This window comes from Malaclemys terrapin, chromosome 3, assembly GCF_027887155.1.
Source record: "Malaclemys terrapin pileata isolate rMalTer1 chromosome 3, rMalTer1.hap1, whole genome shotgun sequence".
NCBI lineage: Eukaryota > Metazoa > Chordata > Testudines > Emydidae > Malaclemys > Malaclemys terrapin.
In genome coordinates, this window is record NC_071507.1 from 143,295,506 (window position 1) to 143,316,760 (window position 21,255).

The 21,255-nt window shown below is 40.1% G+C and overlaps 1 protein-coding gene across 1 annotated transcript in view; it reads left to right on the top strand.

Annotated features, from left to right (window-relative positions):
• TBX18 (T-box transcription factor 18) overlaps window positions 1-17,475 on the top strand; it is a 29,586-nt gene extending 12,111 nt beyond the window's left edge. The window contains exons 5-8 of the mRNA XM_054021264.1: window positions 4,392-4,559; window positions 6,162-6,226; window positions 9,650-9,744; window positions 13,724-17,475. Of these exons, the coding sequence (XP_053877239.1) occupies window positions 4,392-4,559; window positions 6,162-6,226; window positions 9,650-9,744; window positions 13,724-14,448 (1,053 nt within the window). The 3' untranslated portion in view covers window positions 14,449-17,475. The remainder of the gene's footprint in view (window positions 1-4,391; window positions 4,560-6,161; window positions 6,227-9,649; window positions 9,745-13,723) is intronic.
• Window positions 17,476-21,255: the final 3,780 nt, after the last annotated feature.

Below are 21,255 nucleotides of genomic sequence, written 5' to 3' on the forward strand. Positions count from 1 at the left end.
AGTCTCTGGAATAGAGGGTCCCAGGTAAGATCGATCCTCTTTGATTAGAACTGGTTGAAATTTTCACACCCTTTTTATTGAGATTTCAATGGGAAAAAATTCAATATTTTTGACATTCTTCCACTAACTACTTTTGATAGAGAGTAGCTTGTTTTAACTCCTAGTTCAAAATAGAGTCCCACCTGTGGTATCTAAATTGAATTAAACTTGTCTATTTTCTCCCCTCTCTAATGCAGGGATCAGATTGCCATTGCTCTGCCCACCTTCACAAGTTCGGAGTAGCTGTAGATTTTTTGTTAAAATTACCTGCAGTGAAAAGTTGAAAATGTTGACATATAAATTTGCATTGCTAGGTTTTGTGAAGGTGATAGGGGACAGTTCACATGTCATAGACCCAAATGTTTCTCCCCACCTCCAAAGCCTGAATAAATGAGCTTTGCACAAAGGGTCAAAAAGGTGTTTTGCATGTTGCTTGGCTTGGTTTTCGAGATGTGGGAAAAGGAAGCTGGCAGCTAGGAGAAAAGTGGCTGGGTTCCTTGTGCCGCGAGGCTGCAGGGCAAGGGGGGAGGACCCCTGTTGTGCTGGTGTTCTTGATTGTCTTTTGGTTATGCGTAAGGCTCCCGTCATTGGGCTGCATTGTGGCAGGCATTCCATAAACACTCCTTAAAAAGAAAGTCCCTGCTACAAAAAATGTCATGTGTGGCTGTGCGTCCATCAGCTGTTGCCCGGCACTGTCACTTTGTATGGAAAAGGGGAGTTGCAGCAAAGGCCTTCTGCATGGCGTGCATGCCCGTGGAGCAGTAACAGTGGCTTCCCATGTGTTTAGGGCCAGCTGTAGTCACTGATAGGGCCAAGGTTTGTTCTTCGGTGCTGTAGTTTTGTTCTTTGTGTCGTTCCACATTAAGAACAAGATCCTCACCACTATAGGGGAAGACACTTAAGTAATTTAAAATGAAAACTTAAATGCTGCAAGAAATGATAGCACCCCCAGAGAAATGATGCCATGGTACACTGATAGCCACCTGCCGTCACAGGCCACTGTGCCTCTTCTCATGGTTCCATTAAAATATTTGTTTATGTAGGATGATCAGGAACCTGACAACCTTCATGGGTAATCAGTCCAAGAACAATGAGCCTAAGGAGGAGCAAAAGGGAAGAGAGTGTGAACAAACTATTAACATAGTCATTGTTTAAAAAATCCTAACAATGCGATATTAATATTTAAGATGAGCTATTCTGGAAGTAAAATTAAAATGTGGGAAAGCCAACTTGCTTTCTAAGAGCTGGACTGTCAGTTTGCAATTGCAGTTTGGGTTGTTGCACTGTCCCTGGAGCAGTCTGGGAGGGAGATTGGGACTCTTCAAGTCACAGAAATGGCTTGCCTGCCTTGGACTTCCTTACTCCCATTCACAGGGTGGACCAAGGCCTGGATCTAAAGGAAATGAACCAATATTTTGTTAAACCCAAATACGGTACTGATCTGCTTGTCAATTTGAGTTTAATTATCTTAAATAAAGAATGGAATCATCTGAGATGGGTGTCGTTGACTGGGTCATGCTGTGTAATGAATTTTTAAAGGTATGCAGCCAACTTAAAAAAATAAGTTCAAGATAATGTTAATTCCTTGGCCATTTTTTGTGTTTTGCATGTTTCCTGCTTTTTAAAAGACCCACACAAACAGGAGAAACTGACTGATTCTCCAGGGACAACGGAGTAGAGCCGGTCTACTCAGTGCTATTAAATGCACAGAGGAAGCAAACTGAAAACATAGAGGATTTTTTTCTCTAATCAATCTGTGATGGCATTACTAACAACAATAGAGGGTAACAGATTTTCAGGGAGAGGTGTGATTTAGTTATTTGCTTATTAAATTGGCAATGTCTTGGGCCCACTTCACCATTGCCCTGCACCTTGTGTAGGTATTTAACCCAGTACAAAGGCTGTGTGTGTGTGTTAACTTCTGCCTAATCAGAATAGTAGAAAAGCAATTTATATTCAATTATACTGGTGTAAATGATGAGGCAAGGTGCAGGGCAATGGGCAATTGGGGCGTTAATGTATAGTTTTAGCTTGATCCTGCATTCTTAATGCACCCATCACTCTCTTACATCATCAGGTATTTAGGGTGTGCAAGGAATGCAAGATCATACTTTTGCTGTTATTCACCTGCTAATTCTTCTTTTATAGAAATTTTTCCAACAGAAAAACTCTGGAAAGATTGTTGGAAGAGATATTTAAACACTCAATTCAACAAAGCCAGTATATAGCCTTTTGCTCTGTGTGAGGCTATAGAAGCTGGGGAAGTCACCTTGAATTAGAATAACCATAGGTAGGGCCCTACCAAATTCACGGTCCATTTTGGTCAATTTCATAGTCATAGGATTTTTAAAATTGTAAATTTCATGATTTCTGCTATTTAAATCTGAAATTTCACAGTGTGGTAATTGTAGGGATCCTGACCCAAGAAGGAGTTGTGTGTGTGTGTGTGTGGGGGGGGGGGTCACAAAGTTATTGTAGAGTGGGTTGTGGTATGGCTACCCTTACTTCTGCACTGCGGCTGATGCCGGTACTGCCTTCAGAGTTGCTGGCCGGGAGCCCAGCTCTGAAAGCAGAGCCACTGCCAGTCACAGCACAGAAGTAAGGTTGGCATGGTATGGTATTGCCACCCTTACTTCTGCGCTGCTGCTTGCAGATCTCGGCCCTCAGCAGCTGCCACTCTCCAACTCTCTAGCTCTGAAAGCAGCAACGCAGAAGTAAGGGTGGCATGGTATGGTATTGCCACACTTATTTCTGTGTTGCTGATGGGGGGGCACTGCCTTCAGAGCTGGGTGCCCGGACGACAGTCACCGCTTTTTAGTTGTCAAGCTTTGAAGGCAGCACAGAAGTAAGGATGGCAATACTGCAACACTCCTAAAATAACCTGGTGACCCCCCACTGCAACTTCCTTTTGGGCAGGATCCCCAATTTGAGAAACGCTGGTCCCCCCCTGTGAAATCTGTATAGTATAGGGTAAAAGCACATAAAAGACCAGATTTCACAGGGGGAGACCAGATTTCATTGTCTGTGACGTGTTTTTCATGGCTGAGAATTTGATAGGGCCCTATTCATAGGGGACTGTCTGAAGTCATTTATTGGAGCTCTTCTGATTTCATTGTCAAAAAAGCCCAGTTGCAATATAATGAAAACCTTGATTATCCAGAAACTTTGCTTATCCAAAACAGGATCGTGTCCCCCAACCAGGACTAAATGTATTAAAAAGTACTCTGCCTAGTCAACCCTTGTTTATCCAAGCTAATGTAATGTCCCCCATTTCATTTGGATAAATGAGGTTTCATAGTATTTGGCATTATTCAGGCTGGGTGAAGTTAAAGGCTCCATGTTGTGATGCCTGATTGCATAAGCACTCTGTGGCTGCTAAAGAAGCAGGAAATTTAAAAAAGGTTGCTCTTGAATCTTGATTAAAGCTTCGGCAAGCCAGTAGCTATGGGACTGGTGATTTATTTATTGATTAGACCTTCCAAAAGTTGCCAAGCTTCTGATTTTTAAAAAAGAAATCTTTATTAAAAGTATGTTTATCTTTAATGAAATGGAATAAAACATAAGGACAGATCTATGTTTTAAGCCTCCTTCAAAATGTAAAAATACCACCGCAATCCTACAAACGATTATGGATGTCTTTAATTTGAGGCAATGATATTCATAAGATTTTTATAGGATCGGGGCCTAAATCCTTAGTAAAGGGAATTGTTCTTTTTCCTAAATTGACACGTGTATATTGTGGTGGGTGTATTTATTATTCCGTCATAAGTAATGCTCCTTGTATCTGTTTACATACTATAAATACACAGTTGCTAACATTTGCAATTGTGACATTTGGTGGTTTTCTTAAAGCCACTGCTCTTGGAGTCATGAGAATCTCAGCTTTCATTTTAAATAAAATCACAACAAAGTATGTTTCTAGCCTTTATGGTCAGAAAAACCTACCAACCAAATCCACCACCACCATACCTGAAGCATTTTCAATATTTTCTTAAAGTTTCAAAATCCAGAAAGCAAATTGATATTTTTTTAAATCTCATATGGTGAAATCCATTCCTACTGAAGTCTATGGCAAAATTCCTATTGACTCCAGTGAGGCCAGCATTCACCACTCATTATTTTTTGAGTTCCTCACTCATGAATTTTGAATGTTTAGGGATGGCAATGTTGTAAGTACATAGCGATTAGATTAGTGTAATGAGACCCATTATAAGTTATAGAAAACTTAATTTCCAGGAGATTGCATGATAAGCAACACATGCCATAATCTTTTTCCAAAATGCTACTAGCATTGAAATAGCAGGGCATCCTTTCTAATAAATGTTACCTTTTCTTTGTTTTCATTTGTATAGATTATCCTTCATTCTATGCACAAATACCAGCCTCGTGTCCATGTCATTCGTAAAGACTGTGGTGATGATCTGTCTCCAGTCAAGCCCATTCCTTCAGGAGAAGGCGTCAAAGCATTTTCCTTTCCTGAAACTGTTTTCACTACTGTAACAGCATACCAGAATCAACAGGTAACTTTGGCTTTCTTGTTAATATTTTACTGGCTTTACAGAATATGTCAGACAAGTACAAGAGAAGAAAAGGATAAACTTTTATTTCACCACTTAGTAATAAGGCATTTGTCTAATACTCTAAATATTTAATAGCTTTTTGTATCACTGTAGCATGTAGATGCCACAACTGAGACAGGAGTGTCAGTGTGCAAGGCACTGTACAGAGTAAGGGATAGTTCTTGACCTGAAATTCTGGCAGTTTAACTAGAGAAGACATAAGAAGTTCTATCCCTGTTTTACAGATAGGGATTGAGATCCAATTCCCATGGGAGTTGGGTGCCTAAATACCTATGAGGATCTGGGCCAAAGAAACTAAGTCCATGTCTACACGTACAGCGCTGCAGTGGCACAGCTGCACCGCTGCAGCATGTCCGTTTAAGATGCTCTATGCCAACAGAAGACACTTTCCCACCAACATAGCACTGTGCACACTAGCGCTTATGTTGGTGGAACTTATGTCACTTGGGGAGGTGGAATATTCACATCCCTGAGCGACATAAATTTTGCTGACATAGGCTGTAGTGTAGACATAGCCTGAAGGCCAGATTTTTAAAGATAGTTTACCTAAAAATGCAGATAGGTACATAGGCCCTTCTGACAATTCCATAGGTGCTTATCGCTCACTGATTTCAAAACACTTTCCAATGTTATTCAAGTATTAATGTCCCCAGGTTGTAAAAGGGGAAGTTAGTTTTTAATTTAGTAATTCATAGCTTTCATTAACTTTTAAAGGAGCAGGATTGGCCCATAAACAACCTATTCAAATTCACACAGTGAACTGCAGAGACAAAATTAAAACCCAGGTTGCCCGACTCCTACTCTTCTGCACTAGTCACTTTGTCTAAGTATAGCACACAATGACATCATATTTAGTATAGTAACGTTTTATTCATTCTAAATAATTTAGCACAATTATGTTTTGGTTTGTGTGTATGTTTGTATATATAAAGTTTGTGCTTATTAATGGCCTACTTTCTTCAGAAAATAGAAAGCAAAATGATTTAGTGATGCAATATACATTTAAAGGGGGAGAGTCATCTGATTGATGAGCTACCATTATTTGGTAACTATTTGGTTGATTTAAAGAAATTACAAATATTTTATTTTCTTGTGTTCCATTTGTTTATAGTATGTACATGTGAGCATAGCTGCTTAACAGAAATCTTTCTCATTCAACATCTCCTTCTCTGCCTGTATATATCTTATGTAACTCTGTCACAGACAAGGAGGCTATGCACTGTCTTAGTTGAAGAAGCAACATTTTCCAGACAATTTCTTTCAAGAATCCCAACCAGCCTTGATGTAAAATAAACACTCATTGACTTCCTTGGGGGATGTATGCAGAGAATGATTGTGGGATTAGGTCTTAATTTATTGTGTTAAAAAGAAAAGCAGATTCAAATGGGAAGAAAGATCCACGTGAATTTTTATAATTCTTAAACAGAATTAAAATGGAAAATTCCAATGACAGCTCAGGTTTGGTGAGTATATTTGCTATGCATATCACTTAAACTGAATTGGTAGAAGTTTTGCCATCACTTTATTTTATTATCTTTACAGATCACTCGATTGAAGATTGATAGGAATCCATTTGCCAAAGGATTTAGAGATTCTGGACGTAACAGGTAAGCTTTGGAAAAATGGGTTTGTCTGCAGTGACAAAATCAATTTGTTAAAGAATGGTTACCATGCACACAAAAAGGGGTTTCTGTTCTTACAGACCTTTCAAGCTTGTAAGAACTAGGTGTCCCGGTGCTAGCCCTAGAGTTATAGAATTAAACCTAAATTCTGTGCATGTAAGGACTAGTATACAATCTTGAAGGTTCACTGTTTAACTTGATTCATGTACTAATATACACTGCAGCTTATTGACATAGAACATGAAAAGAAAACTTGCACACTGTCTGAATGGTGATTCTTTTATGAATCGCATACTAAACCCTTCCACCTGAAAAAGAAAGCAGTTAATTGTATTGCACATGGTGCAGTAATTTCAGTGACCACTTTGCATTTGGTTTCCTACAAGTGCTGTATTTATGACCTGACCTTCCAGAGAAGAGAACAAACTGTGTCGGTAAAAATGTTCAGTGTGTGCCTGCCAGTTTATTGAGCTTTTTATTTTAGTAGAAGGGTGAAGCATTGGAGATCATTTTGGGCTCAGAGCAAATCGCAGAAGAGCTCAGATTCACTTTTGAAGAGCAAATTAGTATTTTTTTTAAATGGATGATGTTGGGAGAGGAGGAGATGAACGTTACAACACCTAGCACTGTGGGGTCCTGGGCCATGACTAGGGCAGAAGCCCTAGTGCTATGATAGTACTAATAATAAATACTAATAATACCAGGGGAGAGATGACTGATAGGAATCTACTACAAAGTATCTTAGACTTTCACACCAAGCACTGCTGCTGTCAAGGATTAAGAGTCTTCCTGATTAGAAACAATTGGACAAACTCAGCGCTGGGTCAAAATAGGCACCACTCCATTGGCAGAAGGAAGTTGTGCCTGAATATGCCAGTTGCGAACTTATGTTTGCAGTGTTGTTGTTACCATGTTGGTCCCTGGATATTAAAGAGACAAGGTGGGTGAGGTACTATCTTTTATTGGACTAACTTCTGTGGGTGAGAGAGACAGTACAGAGCTCTTCTTCAGGTCTGGAAAAGCTTTGGTGAACTTAGTCCTTTATCTTAGAATTGAGTAAACAACTAACTTCCAGATAGAGTTAGTTAAGGAAGAAGCAAATTAAATTTGCTGAATGCCATGCTATATATGTAATTAGAGAGAGAAATTCACCCTATGTGCTTCTGAACTCCTTCGATGACCATCTGATGGTATATTTGATATATCTTTAGCACTCACAGTATTCTTGGGGGTGTCAAATACCCCAAAATAAATAATCCCTGCACAGAAGCCTTTGGAGAAAATCCTCATACCACTGCAATCAATAGCAAAACTCCTACTGACTTCATTGGGGCCAGATTTCACCCTTTATGTTCCAACAGACTCCCTTGGAAGATGGGATAAACTTTGAAATCCAAAGGTGGGGATAAGTTAGAGACCAGTCTTGCAACTGGGTTTGCATGGATAGAGCTCCATTGACCTTCCTCAGGTTCTGTGTGATTGCAGGGGCCCAGCCACACAGATCCTGTTTTCGGATTGGGACCTGGTTGTTTTTGTTTTTGTTTTAAACTGTAATTAAATTCTCTTTGTGTGGACATTAAATGAAAAGTGTCGTTCAGAACAAGGAGAGCATGATGGCATTGTGAGGGCCTGAAGAGGGCCTCTTTGTAAATGGTTTCATTCTGCCTTTAAATACAAATCTAAATGCCCTTTTGTTGCAATAGGGAAGTTTACTGTAGAAGGGGCCAGATCCTCAGCTGCTACAAACTGATGTAGCTCCATTGAAATCAATAGTCCTATGCTGACTTACACGCACTAAGGGCACGGCCAAATACATTTGGGAATGTGGTTCATATTTTCAATTCTTTTTGCAGCAAGTTTTTTTTCTTTGAAGAATCTAAATGTAAAGGCTTTATTTTCTACAGCACTGTATAGTATGTCTTTTATACAGGCATTATAGTCTGTCCCGAAAGTTAAAATACTGTGGTGTCATTGCATTCTCCTTTTGGATGCATTTTAATTGTATATTTTGCTGCAATAACCTTGCCCTGTAACACTACATAAAACAATTCTGTTTAATTAAAAATATTCCCTTTCAGGTCATTTACAGTCTCACAGGCTGCTTTATAAAGATCAGTAGCCTTGCCCTTTAAAAGCACCCTGTGTACTTTTGCAAAGTGAAACAGAATTTATGTGCTGAGAGTAGTTTCATTCTTCAGTTAGGCCTTAGGTTTGACACTATAAAAATCTTTTCCTCAGGAAGGTACCAAAATTTCTTTTCTTTAAATACTTCAGGAAAAACATAACTGTTTTGTTAAATAAACTTGGCCATTTAATAGCATAAATTAGGGTGGTGATAAAATGTGGAAATTGTTCGAAGGCATCTTGTATAAATTATCGCCTTGGCTACACTCCTCCAGGAGGTGGCTTTTATCTCCACTTTAACTAGAAGTGAAAAGTCACCATTACTGCAGAAAATGAAGGCTATGTTTTAGTCCAGGTTCAGCTAATAAATACTTTATAACTGTTTCCTGCAACATATCTGTGATCCTGCTGGAACTGCAGTGTGAAAAAAGCAATATCAGAAGAGAATGTGGATGGCCTCAAATCGGACTATTTGCATATTTCCAGTTTACAGAGTGTTGCTGTTCAAAGGCAAGCATTTGTTTGTGGTATGTGCTCGATGTCGACACTTAACAAGCCTTATGAGTGTAGCAATCAAAACTAGCAGCAAAATTATACCAGGGTGCTGACATAGTAGCTTTGTTTGTAAATTCGTGGCACAAAAAGAATGACCTGTATATAGGTATAAGATCAAATTGATTTATATAAATGTATGTGGCACATCCAATGAGATGGCTGGTTAGACCATTATTTCTATTTGTCATTCAAAAACTTATAAAGGCTGAGAGAAAACTCTTGAAGCTATTTTTCTAAAGATATTTTTTACCCAATAGCGCCAAGTAACAGGCTCAAAAAGAGCAGCACATCCATGAGTCACCCATCTTGTACGCACAATTTTCTGAAGTCAAGGAGAGCGTTGAATCACATTTTAACAGAAGTCGTTTTATGGATCACTTTCCTTCTAATGTGAGATGGCAGATTGTCCTTCTGGCAATCAGACTTCTGTGGAAAAGTCCTATTAGGAAATTATTAAAGGTACTGCTAGCAGTTTTTTAAAAGTGATTTAGCAGCTGGAAACAAGAAGAGCAAGCACCATGGGACCAGCCAGCTCTCTGCGACCACCAGCACGTTCACGGCAGATCACTGGTGGTCCATGGACCAGAGTCTGAGAAACATTGTTCTAAAAATATTTTTTTTTCCTGAAACATACTGTGTGTGTGAGACTGAGTGATGAACTAGCTACAAAAAGTGACAAGCCAAATACAGATCATTCTTTTCACATAGTAGTGTTTTTGTTCTATTTAGAATGGGACTGGAAGCTTTAGTGGAGTCCTATGCATTCTGGAGACCTTCACTGAGGACACTTACATTTGAAGATATACCTGGGATCCCGAAACAAGGTAATAATCTTCTTTGTAGTCCTGAAAAAGCAAAATGTCTAAATATAAAATTGTGCTACCACTCCTTATGAAAAGCTAGATTTGTGTATCATTTACAGAAAAACTAAGCTTAACTCCAAATGTAGATGATTTTTTTTTATTTTCAGAGATAGAAATAAGCTAATTTAACAAGGTTTGCAGTGAACAGGACAAAAGAGATCTATTATTGTAGCTTCTAAAACCGAGTACAGAATAGTTCAGTAAATTCACTGTTCTACAACATTATGCCAGTAATCATAACAAGGGAGTCATATACTGTTACTGACACAGCTATGTATTAACTTGAACATTTCCCCAGTACTTAATTTTCTTTTCACCAAGGATTAAGCCTTTAAATCTCTCAAATACAATAATCCAGACTAATGTGTATACTAAGCACAAAAACCCTAACCAACCTCGCCCTGCCCCAAAAAACAACAACAATAACAACGAACGTTCATTAAACTGGAACTGAAGTTGGGAATATTTTAAGAAGTGGGGGAGCCCTAAGAAAAGCACTGAGGTTCTCTCAGATAAACCCACAAATGTTACCCAGAAATTTCAAAATAAAGACTACACTTAAAATAAATATGGAAGTGCATAGTAAAGATCACCCAAACTACCGTAATTTTGATCTATTCCACTTCGTCTCTTGTGCACCTGTTACACCATACTTGTAAAATGGAGATATTAATTAATTAAAATGGAGATAGTGAAGGACTCTTGCTAAATGAGGTTTTCATAGACTCTAAAGACTATATTTTGTGGCTATCTACTTTGTGTCTATGCGATAAGTGTCTATGCTATGCATGTCTTCCCACTTACTCTGATGTTTTGCTGCATGTGTTGTCTGTCTTTTGGTCCAGCCCTTCTGAAGTTTGTAGATGAATATCTTGCAGTATCATAACACTTGCATTTGAAATTCCATATGTCTGGAGAATTGTCCTGAGTGTGGTGCCCTTTGAAGAAAAGAAGTAGAAAGTCGACTCTTTCCAATGACTGCATAAGGGTGTTAATTTAAAAGTCGACAGGAGTAGCTTGTGATAGGGCAGTATAAGTGAAGGTACTTCAGTTTAAATGCTGCTGCAGTGGATATTTAATTTTTCTACAGGAGTAAGGTTATCAAGTTAAATCAGTTCTTGGTATTAATGCCACTAATGTGGCTGAAGATGTGAGTTATTAAGGACAGGATGGTCTCTTGGTCTTGGCTGCTCTTGGGCAGAGATGCAGGGGCAGAGTTCGTTTATAGGTGACTTTCACCATGCATTTCCAGACTCTCTCTTGTGTGTGGTTTTAGTTTTCTTTAAAAAAGTGTGGGTGGGCTGGAGGAGGGTGCTGAAGTATTTAATAGATATTGGCAAATTTAACACTAACTTTCCCTTGGAGAAACTCCTTAGATTCTGAAAAACATAAGAACTGCTCAGCAACTACCTAGAGACTCCAGCAGACTTTGCAAAGAGCTAGAGACTGCCTCTCTCCATGTGGCTTTCTCTGGCTTACTGTGTAGGCCACACCCCTTTTTATGGTTTCCTGCCTCCCACTTCCCCCATAGTGGGGAGAGCTATGTGGAGGAGGGGGCATATAAAGTGGAACTTCTTGGGCAGAGGCAGATCACTCTCTGGGCCTGGGTCCCCTCTCCTCCCCCAACCCATCTCTCTGTGAGTTCAAGTGTATGTCTCATCCCTCCCCACCCAAACCAGATCTCTTTTGCTGCTTTCAATGCCTCCCCACACATGCCACGTGCTTGCCTGATGCAACCATGTCCCCTCGCCTCAACCTTTGTGGCAGTCTCATCCACATCAGGAAACGTTAATAAATCCTCAGAGCCTCTAGTATACATAGAAACCACTTTTAATAACTAGCCTCTTTCCTCCTCCACCTTCTAATAAAACAAAAAAACAGTCCCGGGCACCAATCCTTGCCGTGGCCAAACACAAAATCGGAGTTTCTGTGCCAAGCCATTTTACGTTACAAAAAGCCAAAAAAGGCTAGGAGAGTGTTCAAGAAGTGAAATCATCTTCCTTTTTTTTTTTAAATCGTTGGATTTCCAAAACACACAGCTTTATTTGCCTCAAACTTTCCAGTATAGCTCTACGCCAGTATAATATCATACATGTGAAACTTCAGACAGGTTGGCTGAGTTCTGGCAAGGCTAGTGGTGTGTGTGTGTGTGTGTGTGTGTGTGTGAGAGAGAGAGAGAGAGAGAGAGAGAGAGAGAAGGCTTGCCATAGAAAGCTGACTGAATACTATGGACATACTTGAATACATAAGCCCCCAAAGGCAGTTTATGCTGCTTGCATACCAGGCTGATCTATCCAGGAGGCAGATCAACCCTACCTATTTACTTTTAAGTAACAGTGCTGTTTTGAAAGCAGGGTGGTCATATCAATAAACTTCCTGCTTCCCATATATGACTTACTCACAGTTCTGGTTCCCCTCCTCTCCCCTTCTCTGGTGGTCACACAGGCTGTGGAAGTTACAATTGCCGTTCACAGATGGTGAGAATGGAAGCTAGGTTTCTGGCAAAATTTTAGCTCTAATATACCTCTGTCTCCTTGCCTAGTAGCTCCACTACAGAGCTGAGACTTATCCTTTTGCTGAATGGTATCCTGATTGTTAGACCTTGTCTCCTCATTGGGGGCACGTTGACACAGCCTTAGAGAAAAAATAGGTACATTTTAAGTTGGGATTGTGAGCGTCTCATAGTGCCTGGTGGTAATCGATGCAGACTGTGGGCAGAACAAGAGGAGGCAGACAAAGATCACTGGCAGTCTGGTATTTTTACTCATATATCTGTCTTGAAAAACTATTAATGTGTTGGGGGAAAAACTGCTTTGTGTTTCTTCACATCACTCCCAAGCTATCCAATTGTCATATATGACTCTTGAGTGGGGAAGAGTTGTAGATTCCTCCCTCTAAGGGCCATTGGTTTAGGTAATTACAGAAGGCCAAAATCAGCTTTATGTGGTCATTTCTGAGGGAGATCTACCCACTAAGAACAGGAAGCTCTCCTGCAGCTAGGGAGACTCTTGGAGTCTTGACAGCTCTCTTGGGCTGTATTAATTAGTGCATTTTTTCCAACTCATTTCCCCACCTGTGTTCTCCAAGTATATGGTTCAGAAATAACACAGACTTTCTAATTACAACAAATTGTACAGTACAGACATGTCTATACATAGCTGTATGATCAGGATTTAAGAATGAGGCAATACACCTCAATCCCGATATAATGCTGCCCTCGGGAGCCAAAAAATCTTACTGCGTTATAGGTGAAACTGCGTTATATTGAACTTGCTTTGATCTGCCAGAGTGTGCAGCCCTGCCCCCTGGAGCGCTGCTTTACCGCGTTATATCCGAATTTGTGTTATATCGGGTTGCATTATATCAGGGTAGAGGTGTACTTCATAATATTCTGCCTTGATTTTCATGGAATCATTTCAACACTTGAGCCTCTACAGCTTGAGCTAAACTTTAAGGGTTAGTTCCCTAGCTGTAGCAGACTCCTGTCCTCTGTAGATCAGGCGCAGAGGGGAGTGTGTAACACACACTGAGCCCGAGGCTATAAATGCACTCCAAAGGGCAGGCCAGTTATAAATAATTCAGGGCAAACTCTTCTAGGGTTCATAATTTTGAATTAAGATACATTCTGAGTTGAAATTTGCAACACCAGAGCCTCAGCCCTGACAATTCTTCCAGTGTCTACTGAAATAACTAAACTGCGATAGGAGAACAAACCTTGACGTAACCTTGGGTGTATAGAGGGTTGCACAGTCCCAACTTGTATTCCGTATTTAGTTAGTGTATTTTGAAGGGATAATATTTGTAACATTTATCAAAAATCTTTGTACCAAACTGATCGTGTTTAGTACTAGGAGAGCGCAGGTTTCAATTGCTGATCAAACACAGTCTAAGATGTTAACCTTTTCTGGTATGCTATTTATGTTTTAAAATTCTCTTCCAGGAAATGCAGGCTCCTCTACTTTACTCCAGGGACCTGGCAATGGAGTTCCATCTACCCACCCTCACCTCTTACCTGGGTCCCCTTGCTCTTCTCCTGCTTTCCACCTGGGTCCCAACACTAGCCAGCTCTGTAGCCTTGCTCCAGCTGACTATTCGGCTTGTGCCCGCTCAGGCTTAACCCTTAACAGATACAGCACTTCTCTGGCTGAAACCTACAACAGGCTCACAAACCAAACCAGTGAGACCTTTGCACCCCCAAGGACTCCCTCTTATGTGGGTGTGTCAAGTAGCACAACTGTGAACATGTCCATGACGGGCAATGACGGTGATGCATTCAGCTGCCCACAAACTGGTTTATCTATGCAGATATCAGGGATGTCGCCACAGCTTCAGTACATCATGCCATCCCCAGCAAGCAATGCCTTCACCACTAATCAAACCCACCAAGGCTCTTACAATACGTTTAGACTACACAGTCCCTGCGCTTTGTATGGATATAACTTTTCCACATCCCCCAAACTGGCTGCCAGTCCTGAGAAAATTGTTTCTTCCCAAGGAAGTTTCTTGGGGTCCTCACCAAGTGGAACCATGACTGATCGGCAGATGTTGCCCCCTGTGGAAGGAGTTCACTTACTTAGCAGCGGGGGGCAGCAGAATTTCTTTGACTCTAGGACCCTAGGAAGCTTAACACTGTCATCATCTCAAGTGTCTGCACATATGGTTTGATGAAGCCTCTTAAGGAAAAGTACAGTATGTTCGGTGTCTATGATGTATTTCTCTTGGAATATGAAAGGACACAATGTAGCTTGTAAAGTGTATATATAATATGAGAGGAAGCTTCGTTGAATCATTTGACTTGCTTGTGGCCAGATTGTTTTCTGGTTTGAGTTCTGCGGAGTTTGTTGTGGCACAGTCCATTTAGTGTTCTGGGATAATACACTTAGTTGTATAACACATTGGAACATATGCAACAAATTAAGCAGGACTTCCTCCCCTTTTGCCCTCCCCCTTTCTTACCCCTTTAAAGAATGAAATGACACTTGGGGCTGAATTAAACAATACAAACAAAACACATTTCCTACAGAACTAGCAAATTTCCCTGCAGTGTTCATCGAATGCTGAGCTGATGCAGCAAACACACAGTACAATTTTCTTCTCTGTTATAAGAGATACAATAGTTAATTGGACTTCAAGTGTTAAGCATGCAGAGTCCAGTCTAAAATAGGAGGTTAGCTATGGATTATCTACAAAGTAAATGGAAAGAATAGCTTTCCTTCTCATGCTATGCTGTTTCTAGCCTGTCAGTGACATGGCATTCTTATTAGGATATTTCAATGTTAGTCAAGATTCACCTGATGATGTCACATAATTTAAAAAACAAATATTGCCAATCCAAATTGTGGTAATAAGAGTAATTTAAAACAAGCAGTGGAAAGATCAGCTTGTCTTATTCCTCTGTGCAGAGTGAATTTTTGGGGAGATTCATTTTGGTCAAGGGGAAAGACTTGATACATTTTTTTCCGTAAGTGTTTTCCACAGCTATTTTCTATTTTAAATTGTTTTGCTGGAGAATAGAATATTTTAATGGTTATAAAGAAAATGCAGGTTTAAGTCTGTTAAAATGTTGCCCATTGAGTTAACAGGCTGAGAAATTCCATTATCAATTTTACTCTTCTTGTGGGCAAATTTACCACCCACCCTAGAATCCTAACAAAGGAGTTGTCTGTGCTGGTACTTAAACCCAATTTAGACAGGTGACCAAAATTCTGCCCTCAGATACATGGGTGCTACTAGGAGTAGAATGCAATTGGAGAAGACACCTATGTAACCAGGAGGAATTTGGAACAGGATGGCTCTAGACAACCTCCATAGTACTGTGCTTAAGGTTTTTAACATGGCACCTACAGGCTATTATTTCTATCCCAATGGGAGTCTTCTTTCTTTCTTGTTCCTTTCTGTCACTACTGCTTTGTTTCTCACTCTCCTCCATGGAGTTTAAACAGTTCACTTCCTTTAGTTGCTTTTAGCTGGTCTGTAAGTACAGAGATCTAAATCAATTCCTAGCAAGGTTCCCATGGTTCACAGTGAAATGAGGTGCTTTTATGTCACAAAAGGAAGATTACTGGCAAACTTCTGCCCTTAGTTACACCAGCACAACCTAGTTGTGGTCAATATGGTTGCTCAGCTGCACGTTTGGAGATGCATTCTGATCTACACACCTGTCAGATTTTAGATCTTATAAACTATGGAAAAGATTTTAATCTTTAAAGATTGGAGGCCTCATTCTTTTTACACTAAGCCTCCTATGCTACCACTCGGGTAGTATAAAGACAACTTAAAGCGAGTGCAAATGTAATTTAAATACTTTTTATGGCCAGAGCAGTGTAAAGTGACATAGTGCAAATGAAAACAAAGCCATTAGTTGTATGGTTTTAGATTTCAACAAAAGTAGCTCATTGCATTTCTCAGGGCCACTGTCTGTTTTCTAGCAAACAATAACTTAGCTACTTACATTTTAAGAAATACTCATTATAGCTAATATGTTTTCACTGGGGATATGGGGTAAGGGGAGGAAAAACAATCTCTCTCTCCCCCCGACATAAGGGAGGTGTAGGATGCTTGCCTGGGACTGAGGAGTCCTGAGTTCAAGGTCTTCCTTAGCTACAGACATTCTGTGTAACAGTGGGCAAGTCACTTAGGGCCAGACTTTGAAAGGTATTTAGGTGCCTAGTGGGATTTTCAAAAGCATCTCGCACTTAACAGGTGCTTTTGGAAATCCCACTAGGCAACTAAATACCTTTCAAAATCCAGCCCATAGCCTTTCCGTGCCTCAGTTTCCCATATATAAAATGGGATAATAGCACTTCCCTACCTCACAGGAGTGTTGTGAGGAGAAATACGTTAAAGACTGTGAGGCACTCAGATACTACGGTAATGGGGGGGGCATGTAAGTACCTTAGATAGATTGTGGGGGTTGGTGTCAGCCCATCTTTAGCTTTGGAATTCAACTTATCCGTGTCCTTTCAGATAGATCCCCTAATGAAGAGTACCAGCAGTACAATGCGTTCTTTTTTCTACCTCCCCTCCATGCTTTGTCTTTAAAGTTCATACTAAAATAAGGAAATTCAGCTTTATACAATGCCTTTAAATTACAGTCAGCAAGGGACAGATCTTCAGCAAGTGCCAAATCAATCGAGCTATGACAATTTAATTTGCAAGATACTTGTGTCCGGCAATCCCTGTCCTAACAAAAGATTTGAAATCCTGTCATTATGCAAAGCGTTAAATGGACGTAATACTCTCTGTACTTTATGTTTGAAAGGGATAAGCGGGAGAATTCTCCATACAGTGTGTGCCATCTTAATGGGGTTGTGGGGAGGAGGGGCTGGTGTGTGAAATCCTGCAAGACCTTACTTGGGGAAACTCCTGAATAAGGACTGCAGACTTGTGTGTGTGAGCGGAGATAATATTTGCATTGCATTGTAGCATGTATGTGCATGCACACGCGTGCAAATGTGTGGAGATAGTATTTGCATTGTAATTTGGGAATTTTTCAGTACCATTTACTGGTTGCTTTTTCTTCGTTATTTTTAATCTTATAATCTCACAATATTGCTTGAAACATTTTCCCTTAAACTTCAGTTCATATTGTAAATAGTTATTGGTTTGTCATGGCAAAGACTAGCTTTTTATCAATATAGTAAATGCTATATATGCATTATATATAATTATATATCTGTATTTTATGAAAATGTCACAGAAATTATATTAAAGTGTGTATCTAAAACTTTTTATTTCATTTGGAAACTTAAGGGTTTTTTTTGGGGGGGTGGGAGGGGGTTGTCCATGACTTCAGCAATAACAAAGGAACTTACCATAGGGTTCACTTACTTATACAAAAAGTTTGAGAGCATTCGACCAGCAGACATTTCTTGTGTGTTTAAATTTAACTACCGGTAGCTGCTGGAGAGCCCCCTTGTCATGGGAAGGTGAAGGCCATGACAAATGTTGAGCACATGAAGATTCTAATAGCGATAGCGGAACAGTGAGATTTTTATTTTGGAACACAAGAATGAGTGGCTTGCAAGGCTGACTAGCTAGTGACAGACCCCTGTTAACTCGACATACCTGAATGGATTCAAAAAAATGTGGTGATGGGATAACGTCAGCCTCTTTTTATCAACCAAATCTAGGAAATTAACACTTGCCTGCTACCAAGTGCTTCAGTGAGATCTTTAGTACCCTGCAGAATTTCTCCCCAGGCTCTCACTTCGGCCACAATGTTTGCTTTGCATATTCTAAATGCCAAAATACGTTGATTTCAAAGTCTTTAAGAATGAGCATAATCAAATGGTTGTACCATGTTGCTAATTGACAGGCATGCAATCAAACACTTCTGAAAATACTTTTGTGCATGGTGGTGCCATTTTGTACCACATGGGTAATCAATGCAAAGTGGGTACAAAATGCTACCAAATCAGAATGGTGATGTTTTACAGGCACTTGGGCATTGTTGCAAATGACTACGCAAGATACAAGATGAAACAGAGAATCAGGCCTGAAGAGTTCAGTCATAAGGGGCCAAACACTTGGCAGTACACGGATGGAAAACAAATAATGATTATAGTAAAAATATTTCCCCTATAAGAACTGCAGAACCAGTCCCCATGTTTTAGACTTTAACTGCTCAGATCAACTAGGGGAGGAAGGAGTAGCTTTAATCTCATGATACTGGAGTTAGTTCCAGTAAAGATACACTTTGAGCTGTTCATCAGTGGAAATGTTTTTCATCACTAGAAGGAGCCTTGAGATTTCATAACCATATTAAAGTTTTCATGTAAATATAGTGGACCTAATTGCTCTTTATATTGTAGGAATGTGGTGGGTTTTTTTAAAATGCTGCAGAGTAACTTGCTTTACTAATTTCTGTAGTAACTTGGACATTAAAAGAATTTGTCACTCTGCTCTTCTGAATATTCCCTCAAACTTCTATAGCATTATTATTCAGGTTTAGTTTGAAGTCCAAGTGTGGATTTCAATTAAATAAGTGTAATTGAGAGAGAATTGCTAGTCTTTTTAGACTGCCTTTGAAACTTCATTGACAAAATGTATTAGCTTACCAGCTGGGCTCTGAATTTATTCACATGAAGGCTCAGGCACAATATTTGTCCATGTATATGTCACAAAGTTGACTATATGGTAATTTATTTAATCTGTTCAGTGCTAGATCAACATACATGTCCTGCTTTGTTTTCAGGCACATTAATCAGCTCATGCAAGTAATTCAAAACATTATCATGCCAAAGAGATGACATACTCTTTTAGCAAGTGTTCATTGAGGCTGTCATTGAGTGACTGGTGAATAAAATCTCCACAGCTGGGTTTAAATACTTTTTACCAGTGTTATTAAACAAATAAGAAGGAAAACCCATTAATGAGCCAGAATAAAATCTTGTGTGATCAGCTTTTGTTCACACTTAGGTACAGAAGTGCCTTTAAAAATAGCTAGAATACAATGGTCCCATGGACCCTGGATCCAGTGGAATCTGACAACTGAAAACTTAAATTCTCCTAACATGCCATTTTCCTTGTAAGGAGATTGAGGTCTAGATGAGGGATGTCTTCACGCCATGCTGAAAAAAAGCCAGTGCTCTCTTGAGCCGAGGGACAAGACTCTAGGCCTTAGTATAAAAATAAGTTTCTAGCTCTTTCCTTTTAAAGATAGTGTGGTAACATGTAAACTCAGGTTGAAAGCTTGTCACTGATCAAAGGTTACTCACAGCTCCCTCCCATCCATCAGTCCTTTGAGATTTGGGAAGACATCAGATCAAGTTCACAGCTGTTGGGGTCAGAACTTCGCAGGCTACTACAGATGATGCTGGAATAAGCTTCCTATCAGCTAATAGCCTGCAGCTGAGCCAGCTACCACTCTGAACAGCTAGCATGACCTTTGGCTACAAAGAGTGGCCGTGTAGTTTAGGGGCCTAAACAAAGGGTAATCTTTTGAAAAGTGCATAAGGCCCAGATCCACAAAAATATTCAGACTCCTAACTTCCATTGAAATCAATGTATGCTGTTTTGCTCTAGCCATGTTGGTCCCAGGATATTAGAGACAAGGTGGGTGAGGTAGTATCTTTTATTGGACCAATTTCCCTGGGTCAGAGAGACAAGCTTTCAAGCTTACACAGACTTGAAGAAGAGCTCTGTGTAAGCTTGAATGCTTGTCTCTCTCACCAACAGAAAGAGGTCCAAAGATATTACCTCACCCACCTTGCCTCGCTACTGAAATAAATGGAAGTTAGGAGCCTAAATGCTTTTTTTTGGACCTGGACCTGAAGTTCCATTATGTTTAAATGATATTTAGCCTCCTAGGTGCCTAAGTCACTAAATAAAATGAGATTTAAGCTCCTAAGGGTAGGATTCACAAAGGTGTTGGATGGGCATTACGTTTCTAAATACCGTTGTGACTTCCACCCCTAAGTCATTTACTCACTTCTGAAAATTTTACCCACGTCTAATCCCATCTCTGACAGAGACTCCCTACTGTGGGCTTTATCAAGTGATGGGTGGAAATTTTCAAAATTGACTACCTAAAATGAAGCACTTCAGTGCTTAACTATATACACTCAACACTTGAAAAATGTTGGCCTTAGTCTATTTGTACTTCATCTTGAATTTCTGTAGAGGGGAGGCAATACCTACCACACAAAGGGGTTGCGGCAATTAAGTAGCTAATATTTGTGAAATGGTTGACATCCTACAGTCCATTAGACTGCATGGCTATTGCTCCAGTGGCTGCACATCTAGATGAGTTTTTCCCTCACTGATTTTCATTAACGGTTAGAAATTATGCATCAGCTTTAAAGCAAATAGCTGGGTTTCACTTCAGCAGGAGGCTGCTGGAAGAATGGGGGCAGACAGGCAAACAGGACCTAAGGATCCTAGCATACTCTTTTTTTTAAAGAAGTTATTATTTCTTGTATGGTAGTACCCATGGTTTGTAGTCACTGTCCAAATATATGTCACAGTCCCTCCCTCTGAGGAGCCCACAAGCAGGGTCGGCTCCAGCATTACTGCCGCCCCAAGCAAAAAAAAAAAAAAAAAAAAAGCCGCGATCGTGATCGGAGGCAGCAGTTCAGCAGCAGGTCCTTCGCTCCTAGAGGGAATGAGGGACCTGCCACCCCCGAATTGCCACAGGTGCCGCCCCTCTCCCTTGGCCGCCCCAAGCACCTGCTTGTTAAGCTGGTGCCTGGAGCCGGCCCTGCCCACAAGCCAAAATGATAAGCAACAACAACAGATGGTTGAGAGGGATAAAACATGACTGAAGAGTTCCTACAAGTAACTTAGTTTATCTCCTGGCATTTGGTCATTGACTTCATTGACTTCCAGTTGGTTTTTAAGGGCACCACAGCTGGTAAACCAAAATCATGCCCCTGTCTTCTGTTAAGTGCTTTTTGTTGTGCAACAGTTAAGGTTGTATTGCATTCAGCAGGAGCATTATTTTGGCCAGAATTGGGGTGCAATGCTTCTTAC